This window comes from Bacillus rossius, chromosome 2 (assembly GCF_032445375.1).
Source record: "Bacillus rossius redtenbacheri isolate Brsri chromosome 2, Brsri_v3, whole genome shotgun sequence".
NCBI lineage: Eukaryota > Metazoa > Arthropoda > Insecta > Phasmatodea > Bacillidae > Bacillus > Bacillus rossius.
The window spans coordinates 7,638,381-7,655,019 of NC_086331.1; the positions used below are offsets into that span (position 1 = coordinate 7,638,381).

General features: G+C 42.4%; 1 protein-coding gene across 1 annotated transcript in view; it reads left to right on the top strand.

Annotated features, from left to right (window-relative positions):
- The first annotated feature begins 9,544 nt into the window (after positions 1 to 9,544).
- The window catches only part of LOC134529067 (ER degradation-enhancing alpha-mannosidase-like protein 1), a 51,934-nt gene continuing 44,839 nt past the window's right edge, over positions 9,545 to 16,639 (top strand). Inside the window, exons 1-2 of the mRNA XM_063362775.1 lie at positions 9,545 to 9,951; positions 15,843 to 16,019. Of these exons, the coding sequence (XP_063218845.1) occupies positions 9,632 to 9,951; positions 15,843 to 16,019 (497 nt within the window). The 5' untranslated portion in view covers positions 9,545 to 9,631. The remainder of the gene's footprint in view (positions 9,952 to 15,842; positions 16,020 to 16,639) is intronic.

Below are 16,639 nucleotides of genomic sequence, written 5' to 3' on the forward strand. Positions count from 1 at the left end.
TAAGATGGCATCCATTATGGCGGACATCCTGGCAACAAATTATTACTTCACACTAGCTGATAAAAATTAAGCTAATATGGTGGCAGCATCCTCTAACAGACGAAAACAAGATGGTGGCCTCCAGCAGACACAAAATGAGATAGACATTACGACATACTAGCTGGCGATATATATACGTTCTTGGCATTAGTGGTAGGAGGTCAGTCTGCTGGTGGCTTCTGCGAAGGAAGGATCGGTCGCCATTTTTATATTTGCTCTCACCAGGTTCGAACCAAGGACACCACTATAAGCATGTTTTTATAATATTTTATTAAAATTTGATCAATTAAATTTTTTATAAATTTTAAAATGTTTTCCAAATTTTTCTGCTAATAATTACGAGTTTTCAAGATGGTGGTTGTAATGAAAATTGCTATGATCACATCATAATTCAAAATGGTGGAAAGTTATAGAAATCAAAATGGCAGATCCAATATGGCCACTGGAGTCAAAATCAAAGGTCAAGGTTAAGGTCATCCAAGATGACCACCAAGATATCACAATCCAATACGGTGGACATTGGCTTCAGCTCCCACCGAGAACTCGAATGCGGGAAATACATTTGTTTACATTTTATGGCACAAAATATGTTAAAATAAATGTGGTATCTTTGGTTTCCTATCACTCCCTCTTAATTCTTTGGACGAAGCATGTAAACATCACGACAATGATTTTTACCTCCATGCGAACCTGGATTGTAGACTCTAAGCAAATGAGGTATTGGTGCAGAAAAGTGAGGATATAAAACAAAATATCAATTTTTTGGCTCTGAGAAAAAATAACAGCTAGGGCATATCGAATGTGATGAAGTCTGAGTCTAAATTAAGAATGGGTACTCATCGGAAATATTTGAGATCCCTCAAAACTAAGGATGGCCCATGAAAGATTGGAGTAGGTGTGAAGAATATTAAAAAAAAAACTTTCAGTAAGAAAATGACTGGTGGATTTATACCTTTCACTTTGCTTGAATTCAGTGCCCTTAATGGCCCCATCGGTGTTACTAGTGGTAAAGTGCGGGCAGACAAAATATAAATGATTGAGAGAATGCAGTTGGAGGAAGTACGATGATACATTGCCAGCATATAAGCCATTGCTTTGGGTAAAAATAGCTACATGATTTCACTAATGCCCACATAGTAGTTCACAATATGAGCAAGAAGCAAATGAAAAAAAGAATTAAAATTTTCAGCAGAAATTAACTGTCATAAAGAATCGCGAGTGTGACATTTTAAAACTCGACACATTAGTAAGTAGTGGCATGCACTGGGTCGTAAACATCAGAAATTGAGGTTTCCATCTTGGAAGACTTTGGGTACTCGCAGTACTCCTCTCCTTCCCATCCTATTTTTTCCCCTCCTATGGTGATATGGCTTTTTTTTTTGGTGTATTCCTTCTTTCCTATCTTGTGCTTTTGTGCTTACACATTGGCGTATGCTGAGAACTTACAGTGTAAGAATGCAGTTTTATTTTATAGCTAATAAAACTGAAAACGACGAAGCAAAACACGCTGTATTTTTCACTGTCTGCGGGGCGCAACTCTACAACTTAGTTTCATCGTTGTTAGCTCCACAGGCTACCGATGAGATACCCATCGCCGAGGTATTGAGCAAGCTTTCCGCAAATTTCGAACTGAAACCCAGCGAGACTGTGGAGACATACAAATTTTTGAAACGTGACCAGCTAGCGGATGAAACGATAGCAGTCTATCTGGCGGAACTCCGGCGATTTAGCACGCATTGTAACTTCCCCAATTTGGAGAGGATGTTGAGAGATAGACTGGTGTGTGGTGTGCGGGATAGATCGGTTCAGCACACGTTGCTGTCTAAGGATCCACTGAGCTTCAAATAGGCAGTGTATATTGCTATGGCGCCTGAGGCAACAGGGAAGAACATATTGGACCTACGTGGAAAAGGAGACGAGGTAAGTCCAATGCGTTTTGACGAACATCCGGTGCATGCGGTGGCGGGCAGAAGCCATACCGGCAGACGTCTGGATGGTATTCAGGCAAACATGGACACGGGAATGCATAAACAAATGATGGGCCCCCAGGAGAACAAACGGAAACAACAGTGCTGGCGATGTACAGGGAATCATGTTGTGGAAGAGTGTCAGCATGTGACAACTGTGTGCCGGTTTTGTTCCAGACAGGGCCACATAGAGAAAGCCTGTATTACTAAACAAAAACAAGGTAGGCCTACTGGTGGGACTCGACAGGGAAATGCGGGGAATAAGTCTAACTCTGGACTTACATGTTGTCAGATACAGTAAGAGAGCAAGAAGGAGAACAGAATGAATCAATGTACAGTTTGAATAATCTGCGAGCGTTGAAAAGTAAGGCACCCTTTGTCATGGACGTTTGGCTGGATGGCAACAAACACTGCATGGAAATGGATACAGGCGCAAGTTTTTCTGTTATTAGTGGGGAAACATATAAGGCCCTGTGGCCCGAACAGCCACCATTGGACATGTGTAACATCGCATTGCGTACATGGTCCCAGGAACAGTTGCGGGTTAAGGGAGTTATAACAGTATTGGTAAAAACAAGGGGAAGTGAGGCAGTACCACTTCCGGTGTTAGTAGCGGCTGGGAAAGGGCTGAGTTTGATGGGGAGGAACTGGTTGGAGCCCCTTGGGATTTCTGTGGAGGGCGTTTTCGTGTTAGAGAGTGGCAAGGAACCGAGTGTTGTGCAGAAGAGCCGATGGGTGGAGTAACTGGTAGCCAAGTATCCAAAGGTATTTGACAGCAGTTGTTTAGGACAGTATAAGGGTCCACCGGTATCCCTCGTGCTTAAAGAGGGAGCCACACCAGTATTTAGAAAATGCAGACCAGTGCCGTTTGCAATAAGGGACAAGGTAGGGGATGCAATCGACAAGCTGGTGATGCGAGGAGCTTATGAGGCAGTGCCGTATTCATCGTGGACGACACCTGCCGTGCCTATTATGAAATCGGATGGGTACATTCGCATATGTGCTGACTACAAGGGCACAATCAATCCAGCATGTAAGACAGAGTGTTATCCGTTGCCGACCATCAATGAAGCTCTGGCATCACTGGCAGGGGGAAATATTTCACGAAGCTGGACTTGGAGGATGCCTACATGCAGGTTGGAGTCGACGAGGGAACGGCAGATTTGTTAACTGTCAAAACCATCAAGGGACTTTTTAAGGTCCACCGATTACAGTTTGGAGTGAGCAGTGGCCTGCAGTGTTCCAGAGGCTCATGGAAACACTCTTAGCAGGAGTAGGCCTATAAGGGGTGGTATTGCTACTGGACGATGTGTTAATAGTGGGCCCAAATGAAGAAGAGCACTGGACACGTCTAGCAGAGGTAGTGGCGAGGATAGACAAGGCTGGGTTACAGTTTAAGAAGTGCAAATGTGTTTTTGCATCCATAGTGGTGAATTTTCTAGGTTATAGGATAGATGCGGAAGGGATACATCCCACACATGACAAAGTGGAAGCAATCCGTAGGGTACCAGTGCCCCAAAACAAGAAAGACCTGCAGTCTTTTTTGGGCTTGCTCAATTTCTATGAGCGGTTCTTGAGAGATAAAGCTAGTGTGTTGGAGCAACTACACCGACTGCTTGATGGAAATGTTGTCTGGAAATGGGAGACACAGCATGCATCTGCATTTACCAAGGCCAAGGAATTGCTACAAACAGACTGTGTGCTGGTCTATTATGACACCACAAGACTTCTGGTGCTAACATGCAATGCCTAAGAGTATTACATGGGTGCAGTGTTGACACACGTCATGGATGATGGTGAGGAGAGACCGGTGGCGTTTGGGTCGCGGACACTGCAAAAATGTGAGCGGAACTATGCGCAGATCGACAAGGAAGCCCTCGCGGTGATACTTGGGGTGACTAAATTTCTTCAATATTTGGCAGACAGATCATTTACAGTGGTGACGGACCACAAGCCATTATTACGACTTTTGGATCCCAAGTGCCCAACCCCGGACATACTGTCACCTCGCATGTTACGGTGGAGTCTGTTGCTGGGCATGTATGACTACGCCATAATGCATAAGCCAGGGGTTCGGATTGGACATGCAGACTCCTTGAACAGGTTGCCACAGCCGACATCACCAAGGGAAGTCCCGGCAGTGGCAGATATCCTGATGTTTGAAGCAATGCCAGGCACCCCCTTGGACTCCCAGGCCATGGCCCAATGCCTAAGTGAGGATCCAGTGTTGAAGAGGGTGAAGCATTTTGTGTTGCATGGATGGTCACAAGAACTACCAAGTGAGGACGTTCGACCCTACTGGAACCGCCGGTTAGAACTGTCAGTCTACCGTGATTGTGTGCTGTGGGGAACTCGGGTGGTAGTTCCGCAGCAGCTGCGAAGTAGCCTACTAGGAATGTTACATGCATCACATGATGGAACGGTGCACTCAAAGGCCATAGCTCGAAGCTACATCTGGTGGCCAAAACTGGACGAAGACATTGAGGAGATTGTCAGCCATTTCCAGATATGTCAGGCCGAATGCAGGGCACCAGCAGAGACCCAGGTGCCATGGAGCACACCCCAGAGACCATGGTACCTTCTGCATGTTGATTTTGCGGGGCCCTTTCAAGGGAAAACTTTTCTGGTAGTCATCGATGCCTTTTCTAAATGGCCAGAGGTACGGATGGTGCCGTCAATGTCATTGGCTGTAGTGGTGCAGGAGGTGAGGAGTATGTTTAGTAACCATGGTATTCCGGACGTTGTGGTGTTTTGACGCCGACCGCCAATGCTCCTCTATGTCGCATAGACCTCTATGCCTCATCAACGTCTCACAAAGGCGTGTGCACCGAATGCGCTCGTGCGCGCAACAAAGTGTAGTTCGTTCGACGAGGCGAACGCCAGGCAACGAGTGCTACGTCGGCGGAAGGATCCGGCCGGGTGTGGCATATCCCTCCGCCGCACTACAACAAATTAATTTATGTATATTTTTCCACAGGTTTTTATTAGACATTATTTTCATCAATTAATATTTCAGTCCTTTCAAAATCATGTTTCACTGTGCGCCTTGTCCCGAACCTGGCCGGTTCAGTTTCCCGCGAAATTCACACGTTTCCGCAGGAGGGTTGACGGGGGGAAGGGGGGTCGCGCGCAGTGACGCAGGCAGTGTCCTTCAGGAGCTCGAGGAGGCCGGCAGCCTTCGCGCGACGCGGAACCATCAACTCTTGCTTTCACCGACATGTAGTTTCAATAGTATAATCTCTTCTTAATCTTTTACGTACAGTTCTGCGGTCGGCCTCAATTTACCAAGAGGTATTTCACTTAAGTAAATCAGTGCTCCAAGATGAGTGTTCAACGTATTACGTAAGTACTGTGGGGAGTCTACGAGACGTTACGTCGGCGCTTCACGCCCTAACTTAGCTTACCGGCTAATTAGTTTTGGCCCGCACGGGGCAGCCAGAAGGCGACACGTGCCACCACACGTACTAACGAATCAGTCTCTGGGACACATCTAGGAATCACGTAGAGTCGCCGGAGACACGGGCCTACGTGCCACTAGCCCAGTATAATAAGTGTTGTGTAATAGTGAAGTGTTTGTTCGTCAAAGAATAATTTGTCATGTTAGAGTTTATTTCGTAACCTCCGCATCGTGTGTAAAAGTACGTCCTTCACGCGCATTAAAATCGTGAGCCGCCACTGAGGAAGTGGGCTGCGCGTGTGACTAGTCGATTTGGGACAACCATTAAGGCCAGAACGGGCAGCACTATGTATAGGGCTGTGCCGTAATAAATTCGTCAAATATCCTCCAGAAACTTTGTGTTCTTCTTCAGGCGTCCCGAGTGGCCATAACAGCTCGGGGGGCCCTACTGTGTTAACCCCTACCTCTAGCCACAAGGCCGAACCCTCCCTGAGATCTCGAACCCCAGCAAAAATCATGTAAAAATCATAGGAGGTAGCGGGGACGGAGTCAGTTTGATAATGGGACTGCCTTTGCTTCAAGTGAAATGAAGACCTTTCTAGAGAAGAATGGAATCATCTACAAGTATAGGCCCCCGTACCATCCGGCCAGTAATGGGTAAGCCGAGCGAATGGTGCAAACTGCCAAGGACAAGTTGAAGAAGTTGAAAGCAGGTTACTGGAATACAATATTGCACAGACTGCTTTTTTCGTTGCGCACAACTCCCAGTACAGTCACGCAGAAGACGCCTGCCGAACTCTTGATGGGTCGGAAGCTGCAGATGGTTTTCGACAAGCTGCACCCACAGTCGCTGTCGGGTGCGGGAAAAGGGTTAGTGGAGGACGGGTGTGATGGTAAAATGAGACAGTTTAGTGAAAAGGACCCAGTGTTAATACACAACTATGGAGCTGGACCCAAGTGGGTCCCTGGAGTGGTGACACGTAGGAAGGGTCCAGTTTCATACCAAGTGCAGGCTGGAAGTCACATGGCAATTGAGACATGTCGATCAATGGTGCGATGCAATATCGCTACACGACTCCAGGGGAGCTCGAGGTTACCGGTAAGAGGAGCATCTGGGATGGGGCCTCGAGAGCAAGAAGAATCACTCCAGCAAGCTGTCCATCGGGGAATACCAGAGATTCAGCAGCAACCACCGAGGCCTCCAAGCAGTACAGCGACACGACCAGGATAATCTGGTACGAGGATGAGTGGCAGCGAGATGCCCCTCCAGCGAGCGGCTGGTTCCCTAGTGTTGGGGGACTCTGAGCTACCATTTTTGGGGTTTCCTAGTGACTGTGGTTCGGCAGCTGCAGTCGATCATGTTCGTCCAGGGCAGCAAACATGTGAGGAGCTAGCTGGAACCTTGGAGTTCTCACTGCAGGAGACCCAGGGTCAGCCCCAGGAGCTGAGTAACTTGCCAACGAGGGTGAGGGAGCGATCTACACGAGTTAAGAAAACACCAATAAACTTGAGTGACTACATTCTCCATTGTGTATAACCAATATGTACAAGTGCTTAGGGTAAAAATCACTTGGAGGGAAGGACTGTTATGTACTGTCAGCTCGGTTGGAAAGGCTGAGAATGTTGTTGTCTATGGTTTATAACGAACGCTGGGCTGCAGGTAAACACTCAAAAGTGAATAATTAAATTAAGACCTTGGAAGCGTCAGCCCAGAAAACAAAACAATAACAACAATAATCACAGAGGTGCCCAGACGTCGTATAAAAGAATTTTATTTATAACCTCCTAGCAACTCTAGTAGGCTATGTGGATCGGGGATGAATACTAATGAAATAACAAGACTGGTGGTTTGATTTATATAAGTGCCTTTTTACTAAAATAATTTTCTTCCTTTTTTTTTATCTTTTAAGTACACTGGTATTAAAACATATTGATTACAAAATTGAGGGAGCCCCGGGGCAACAAAATACATATAAAAGTAACACAATACTACATCTTGAACTTAATACTGGTTTTAAGTTAGCTCGCAGGCTCAAAAGAAATAAACAATTACATTGAAATTTAATTATATCCTGTGCCCTGGCACCGGAGGTTTTGGCAGATTAAAGTCCAGAATAAATCATTTTGAGTAGAAACTTGGAGATAAACTCGGAGTTAAACTTAGAGTGGAGCTTGCAGCTAATTTTGGAGCTTGCAGCTAATTTTGGAGCTAATCTTCGAAGCTGAACTTGGAGCTAATTTTGGAGCTAATTTTGGACCTCAACTTGGAGCTAAACCTCGAGGCTGATTTTGGAGGCTGATTTTGGAGGCTGATTTTGGACCCCGCCTGCAACCAAAGTCCCAAATTACTTAGACTGGTTAACAGGCGGCTAAGCCTGGGCAAGACTATGCCCAGTGAAAGGCAAAAAAAGGGGGGGGGGGGGGTGGTAGGGATGACGACCACTTACCCAAAACAGCGGGGTGAAGTTCATGTAGACTGCCTCCAGGAGCAGGGAATGCAGTTCGCGGCACGGAAGTTCTCGGTAATCATGATTAGATAAAATGAAATAATTTAGATCAACAAAAAAAAAACTATTGCGGGCAGCAAAATTTAAAAATTAGAAAATTGAGGCCTCTATGCCTTGACGTTGGCGACTACATGACGTAGTGTCGAGTCTGGGACGAACAACGGAGATTAACTCTCGCGGATCGCGACGCGTGGTCCGCACAGACCAGATGCTGCCCGCCGAATCTTCAAAAAATGGCGTCGGGGCGCCTAATTAAAGGAAGCAACTGCCCCCAGCCCAAGAAGGGGGGGGGGGGATGGTGATTGCCCGAAAGTGTCCGGAGATGCCCGAAGGGGCGAAGCAGACTGCAACATATTCGCCGCGCTCTCACGCGAGTCGTAGGCGAACTAAAATCGCAATCGCACTGCTACTGCTGCCAAGGTCGATTGTGACAGGCTGTCTCTTATGGGAGGGATGAGTAGTTCGCTCTGGTGGCCAAGACGAGAACCTGTCTGGAGGGTCACAGAAACCTCCGCTAGAGTGCAGTGGGCGCGCTCGCGACCAGCGCTCAGAGCAAGGTTAGGGATTTTTCCCGCCGCTAGACTTCGCTGAGGGCTCTGTTTGACAAGTGGGAATGTCCTTGGGGAGACAATGTCTCCGCCCGGGGTTCACTGGGGGTCGATGCTCCGGGTTGTAGTTCCTGTGAAGCCACCGGTGGTTGATGAGGGGAGGGGGGTTTAAATTTGCTAAGTCGCCTGGGAAAGGCGTCATGTGGACCGTCCCGAAGCTTCGTCGCTGGCTGTAACTTGGTCCAGAGGCGTGCTTGCAAAACCCTTACCTATGCTTGCTTCCGAGAAATGAAAGTTGCTAGCAGTGGGGTTGGGGTAGCGTTCGCTAACACGAAAGTCATTTTGTTACATGGAGAAAACGTGACGCGAACCGCGGCCGAGATGCTGCGATCACAAATCGTCAGCAACCAGTATCTAATAGAAGCCTGCGAACAAGCACAGGTGCACTGGGTAGCACAAGATTACGTCGGAGTGTACAGTAATGGAAACAAAATTAAATAAAATAAAAAATACAAATTTATTATTTGGTTTCCTTCTTTAAAAATTAAAAATTAAATTTAAATTTGTACATTTGTGCCTGAAAGTGGCACTGAAACTGGACAGGTTCGTTAGTCAGCAGCTGGCATCATGGCGGGCAGCTCGTTAGATAACCTGTGTAACCAATGTATCGTGTAATGCCTAAGGCCTTAGGTGAATATTCGGGCGTGTTCGGGCAGGGACAGAACTTGATGTACTATTTACGTTTCCCTAGCAATGCCAACATAATAAACAATTACTAATACAACATGTCCGTCAATGCATAAAACTACAAAACATTAACAAATTATATTATACAAAAACTATTGCTTTAAAGGATCCCTCACACCCAGGGTTAGTAATAATGCAAAAAATAAAATAAAGCATGGTGTTCAAGGGTTAACCTGTTTTCCACTTTGAATTGTTCTTAAAAATTTCAATGTGTGCTTTATTCTGTTTGTTACTACAATGCTTTTAATTTCTCTACAAATGGCAGTATTAACGGCTGATTGTTATGGCTGTATAATTCACCAAAGAGCGGTGTTTTTTTTTGTACCAAATGTTTTCCCTGTTGAAGGGGAAATAAATAACAACAACGTGAATGACACATCAGCACCATAATTTAGTTACTTGAAGAAAAAGAAACATGTTGTAGATATGCGAATAACTAAATTAACCTTCAGAAGGAAGAGCAAGGATGCTGAAACGTTGCCAAAGATGTCTTTATGTATTTTTTACTGTAGTGCCTTATTAATAATATGTTGCAAATTTGGTGATGCTGTAAATATTTTTAAAAATCCGCTTGACAGTTTGGAAAGAAAATATGGATCCTTTCCAGAGACCCTTCGTCTACAAATGCTGGAAGAGTCGAAAAAAATGTTTTATTTTGCATATGATAATTACATGAAGTATGCCTTTCCTAAAGACGAGTTGAATCCAATACTTTGTTCTGGTCGTGGGCGAGATATTGACAATCCGTAAGTATTATATGTATATATTTTTTATTTTAAGAAAATCCTGAAGGAGAGCCACTTTTCCTTCTAAAGTATTTAAAAATTCTAAAATGGATTTTTTTTTTTTACTTCTTTACGTGTTTCACAAACATTCTCTTAGGACGTTGTGATACTTCCAAGTTGTTTATGATTTTAACAAGTGGTTTCGTTGGTTATACACTGTTGTATTGTGAGAATGGTAGGTTAGGTTAGCTACAGTAGAAATAATTCATACTAGTGTGGATGGTTGGTTAGGTTAGGATTGGGATTTTTAAACAATATTTTAAGCTGGTGTGGACAGTTGGTTATGTTAAGTTCAGTGGCGTAGCTAAGGTGACTGGTGCTCCTGGCCAGACTTGAAAATGGTGCCCCCTCATGGATTAAAAGAGAGGGGGAAGTGTTCAGTACCCGCAAAACCGTCGCGGCGGCGCCCCCCACTATATTTTGTGGAGAACTTAACAATAATCTGTTGCATAGCCAGCCAACCACCGCTTACACCCTTGAGGGTGAGCAATAGAACCTTATATAGTTGCCATATTGATCTCGACTTTTTGGGCCATAATAGGATTGTATTGTTTAATACTGAAAGTCTGCTTCTGTTCAAGCATAGACAGCATATTAAGATGTTTAAACAATAAAAAATAAAATAAAATGATGTTTATGAACAGTATGTACAGTATTATTACAGTAGTAGTTACTTATTCCTAAAATTACATTAACTATGTAGTTAATGCCAATGACTTCACAGGGAATATTATTCGTAGCATCCAGTAACTTTGATTTTCAGGCATTTCTTAAAAATGAGTACTATGTTTAAGGAAGCAAATTTTGAAAATGAAACAATAGAAAATTCTTATGGCCTAAAATATAATGAAACCGAGATGACATCTTTAAGTTCCTATCCCTGCTTATTAATTTTAATTATTACTTTCAGATGTTAATTTCAATGTGTAAAAATTAATAATGATTTGGAAATTGTGTGAAAACTCTTTAAATGCAAACAAATGACAGACAAATATATTTCATAATTGAGACCCCAAATTATGTTATCATCTAAAGAATTTCGACTTTTTTCATGACAAGTTTCTCACTGAACGCAGCTTTTATATTAAAGAATCCTTTGGTCAGTAAAGAATGCATCCTAACTATTGGGAAACAGCAAAAAACTACTGTAAAATTGTTTGAATTATTGGTTAGGATTTACCAACATAAAATGTAGCGTACTTATCCTAAAAAATCATTTTTGGTATTTAATAGTATTTTTAATTTAGCCAACACTCAGTTCACACAATTTTAAAGTATATCTAATGTAGGTAACCTAATCAATCGTTTACACAATTTTAAAGTACAGTAGAGTCCCACTATTCCGAACCCCGCTATTACGAAAATCCACCTATTCCGAACAGAGATCAGTTTAACAAAAAAACAGGAGAAATGAAATTAAAAAGACATTCATGAAAAAATGTACATTTATTGTTATAAAAAGAAGTTAAATAGAGACATACATAGAGCCTAAGCTTGATGAAAACACCTGGAACCAAATTGGAATGAAAGCTTGTTACTTACAGCACATGTCGGCTCTATTTACGTATACAATCTGTAGAATTATTTTTAATCATTGCTAAACACAAAAAATAATTTACACACACTTAAGAAGTAAAGTCAGTGATCTTTTTCTGACAAAGAGCACTGAATCAACTTGAGGATGCAATGGTCCGCCATCGCCGCGTGAGGCGAGCGAGGTCAAGAGCATTTGCCGCGTCTGCGTGTGATATGAGTTCAGTTTGAGCGTTCACCTCCTCCTCGCTTTTGACCGAGCCCTGCACTATTGCTACGATGTCTTCATCTCCATACTCCTGGTGGCCATTGTCATCAGCAGCAGTCCACTCCTCAACACAGCTTTCTTCTGCGTCTTCACAGCCAGGGATTTTCCTGACTAGTGGGAGAAGGCCACAGTCTTTTACTGGCGTAAAAGTTGTTTCAACAAATTCCAATGTAGGCCAGAGATTTTTCCATGATTTTTGTAACACACCTTTAGTGGTGTTAGCCCATGCTTCAGCCACACAGTAACTCACATCTTTTATTGTAATTTTCTTAAGTTTTTGCGGGATTGTGAGTTCATTTTCATCCTCTTCTAGTAAGGTGGGAAGCAGCATTTTTCTGTATTTTTGTTTAATGGCCTGCAACACACTCTGGTCCATAGGCTGAAGAATTGAAGTTACATTGGGTGACAGAAAAACTGCTTTGATGTCTCCACAAACAAGTTTCGTTTCTTCTGGTTGGGACGGAGTATATTGTCTATAAACAGCAGAGCACTATTAGGCAATCCATTTTCTCTATTGAACGCAGTCACTTCAGGGACAAATTGATGCTTGAACCATTCCTCGAACAAGTCGCGTTCCATCCAAGGTTTTTTTTTATTCTTTTAATACACAGAAAGTGAGTTGATGTTAATGTTTTTGAACGCCCGTGGTTTAGCCGATTTGCCTATTACCTTCACTGGAAGTTTGTTTGTTGCTGAGGCGTTGCTGCATGCTAAGACAATTAGACAGATGTAGTTTGTCAATTTTAAACCCTGGGGCAGATTTATTTGGTAGGCAAAGCCTTAAAATTCAGCCCGTTTTCATCCGTGTTGTAAACTTGCTGCGGTAAGCAGTGGTGGGAAGAAACAGAGTTTTTAAATTCTTTTAGGTAATTGGCAGCTGCTCCGTTGTAGCTGACAGCTTCTCCCCAGCAATGATGAGCTGTCTAATTCCATGTCTTTTCTTCCAACGATCCAAAAAAATCATAGCTAGCTGAATAGATGGGTTACCATCCATAAGCTTGTTTAGTTGATGTGCATTTACTTTTACCAAACGACCAGAAATGGGGTTTCCTTTCTGTCTTTCTTGAGTGAACCACAAGAATAAGGCCTCGTCAAGTTTTTCAAATGAAGAGACATTCTTTTTTGCAGTTTTTCAAGAGTTTTTTTTTTCACTTGAAGCAGAACAAAACTGCTCAATTTTAACGTGATTATTTTTCCAGTGACTAATCGTTGCTTTTTCGACACCATATTCGAGTGATAATTTAGTAGCACTTTCTCCCTTGTCCAGTATTTTAACAGTTCAAATTTTCTTGTAAAGAACACAAAGAACGACTTTGTTGACTTGCCATGTGTAATGTTTAACAGCTGATGTCTAGGACTACGAACGTAAATAAAAAAGTCACAGTGACTAGGTAAAGTAACTCAACACTCATGGAACAAAGCTTTACAATAAATTTGCCATAAGCGCACACAGTACATCGAACTCAGCTAGAGTAAACACTGACCCAGATACCCCTAGACAGTGCTCAGTGCAGTCAGTCGTATGTTTGGAACGTGGGAGGCAGAGGGATAGGTAAGACATCTGTGCCATGAGTCGTTGAAGATCACTGCCCTTCCCTTCTGACTTTCACTGAACCTGTTCACGAGCCGAACGTCGCTGCATAGAGCTGACTTTAGCAAATGTCTCAGCACTTCATTCACACCTTAAAAAGTCAATATGATTTCCCGCTAGACAGAACAGTGTTCGGTCCCAATTAGTTCTGAATAGCGGGACTCTACTGTATGTCACTAACCAAGCAGAATATACCACAGTTCCTTTTCTCAAAGTATCCTACTGAACCCAACCAAAAAAAATGTGTGTGTGGAGTCTGTGTGTGACATAAATGAAACTTCTTGCTTATTAGGTATTCATAGAGATGAATAATTAGTATTTTTTTTATTGAGCCTCTTTTGGCAGTTTAGTCCCACATTGCCATTGATAATACCTCTTATCTGCTCTTGTCTTTTTATTTTTAGGCATGATGTTAAATAACAATCTCCAGATGAGTAAAATGAAAGAAAAAAACTCTAATTGAAAATAAATTACACTTATAAAGTCTTATCTCACAAATCTATAGGTCTTTTTGACATTTCAAATCACAGTGTTCACATACCAAAAATAAATTACACTTAATAAAGCTAACCTCTTAAGTCTATATGTATGTTTTTATTACTTTTTCAATCACACTGTTCACATAAAAATGAATGATACTTATAACTAGAGACCTGCAAAATTTGCGGTTTCGATGGCCTTCAGGATAGACTGCACATACCCCTGTACACTCGGGCAAATAACGCAAGTTCATAAGCTGCCGACTTGTAAGTCGTCTCAGCTGGTTTGTCTGTGATTCAATCCTTCTTTGGTTGAAGGTTTATAACTGGTTGAGATTCGTCCAGATGAACAGTACGTAAGCCAATAGCAAAATTATCAAGAGGTATATGTGTTTGAATTCTAACCTATCACCAAATGAATCTGCGAATTTTGCAGGTCTCTACTTATAAAGTTAATTGCACGAACCAATACCAATATGTACCACATATCAGTAGCTGTGCAGTCTAGTACAATGTGAACTTTAGGTGTGCTGTCTAGAACTACGTTAAAAGTAGGGGTGCTGTTTAGTACTTTTTTTTTTCCTAACCTAAATTAAATCTAAATGTGTTGGGGAGGGTTCCGGGTTAGGGAGGGAGACTAGGTGCGTCTCAGGCTGAAGCCCATACGCTCTAATCATGCAGGGTATTAGCCATGCAGGAGGGGTAGCATGCATCATGTGCTAGGAGGGGATTGGCCAGCCATGGCAGCGATTGGCGCCATGACTAACTCCCCTCACTGACTATACTAGACTAAAACTAGATAAGTTGGGCCCAGGTAAAACCTGCATAGACACAGGGAAAACCCTGGGCTCTGACATGCGGGATGCAAAATTTCATGCATTAGTATCAAGCAGGAGGCTTACTGGAAGACAGAAGGATGGATCTGGAAGAAGAGTTGGACAGAGTAGAAAAGAGTCTACCATGCGGGGGGGTTAGGGGCTTGGACATTGCTGTCCACATTACATTGGGTGGCACTGGTTGTTTCGGGGGCGACTTTAGTCGTTTCCCGCCAGGCTGCCAGCCAGCCCACTTAAAATTACGAAGAAGGAAATTTTTAGTTAGTTTATTAAAGCTGCAATTCAAAATCTCATGCCTTTCAGAACACAACCGGCACTGGAGGTGAGGCCTGCCAGGCGAGCGATGCCATCAGACATGAGAGTCAGCACTAACACGACAGGCAGAGAACCCGAGGGGGTTGATCATACACCTGCGTGCTTCGCACTATTTTGAATTGGCACTGTGTGTCCTTATCGCTGGTGGTGTTGTGGTGTGTGAATTCGCATGTTTAACGCAAAATGTTGTGTACTTAAAGCTAAATGCCTAAAACTATTTTTTTTTGTTTAGTACCATGAGCACCCTTTTAGCAGATATGTACTAATAAATTAGGATCGGAGCAGCAGCAGCAAGATAATTATTAGAGAACAGTAATCCCTACCATTTTTGGGAGGCTTAGTGGGAGATGACATACAAACAATTTAGAAACAAACCTGTGTTCAGGATGGTATTTAGGCCAGTTACTACAGTGGTAGAAGTCAGTGAATAGTTCATGTAAATTACATGCTTTGGTTTTCGTTACAATTCTTATTTTAATTGATGTTTTCATTTTCAAGTCTCCATGTAAATGCTACCAAATTATTTTTAGGATAAATAATTTATTTTAATTATAAAATATTTATTTGAATGTAAAATTTGACACATTTTTACTAGGTCTCAAAATTTAATGACTAGACTTAAGAGAATCTTGGTAAAACCTGGAATTTGATATTACCAGACTGATAACATTTTTGGCTCTACATGTGTTCTTATGGAATCACAGTTTTGTGTATGTTTACCACAAAAATGGATACTGCACGGCCCAATCGACACTCTACTTCTAATTTCCCTCTTCTGTTATTAAAGTAGTACATGTAGATAATAGATTGTGGTTTTTATTTTGTTGCAGTTCCAACATCAATATAAATGACATTCTTGGAGATTACAGCCTTACTTTGGTGGATTCATTAGATACTCTGGCCATCTTGGGAAATGCTTCAGAATTCCAGCAGGCAGTTGCAAGAGTCATTAAAAGTGTTAATTTTGATAAAGATCATGTGGTGCAGGTGTTTGAAGTCAACATCAGGTGAGTAATTATGGTTAATAAAAACCAATACTCCTATAAATTAAAGAAAATTATTATTGGCCTAGCATAAAAACTAATTTATTTTGTATTCATAATCAATAGTTAACTTTTTTTTTATTTTGAATTTACTGTGTGATTTATTTTTATTGGTAGGCCTAGTATTTTTACTATGTTCCTTTTACAAGGGAAACGGAATAGTCAGGGAAATATCGTGCATATTGTTTTCAGTTTAGTCTTCCTTTGTCGCAATGATGATGTACCAAGTATTTTTGAGCAAGGTGGTTGGTGGTATTTTATGATGTGTAAGGCCAAACTCCATCTTGTGATGGCGACTCAAGAATATGATCTGATAAAATACATTTGTGTGTACGTTAGCAGGCTTTTTATCATTGTTTAAACATTTTCGCCCTGAAAATACAATACTACCTAGAAAGGTGAAACATTAAAGTCGGCACTGGAAACACCCCTACTCAGCATGGCCACCACCAGTTTTGTCAGCTCCAGAGAGGAAAAGGGACGTAAATGTGCACGGGCACACAAACAATTTAAGTCAATCATAATTTGGGTAGTGGCTGTCGAAAGAGCATTTGAATAAAAGAGGCAGAGAAACTACTAAAGTT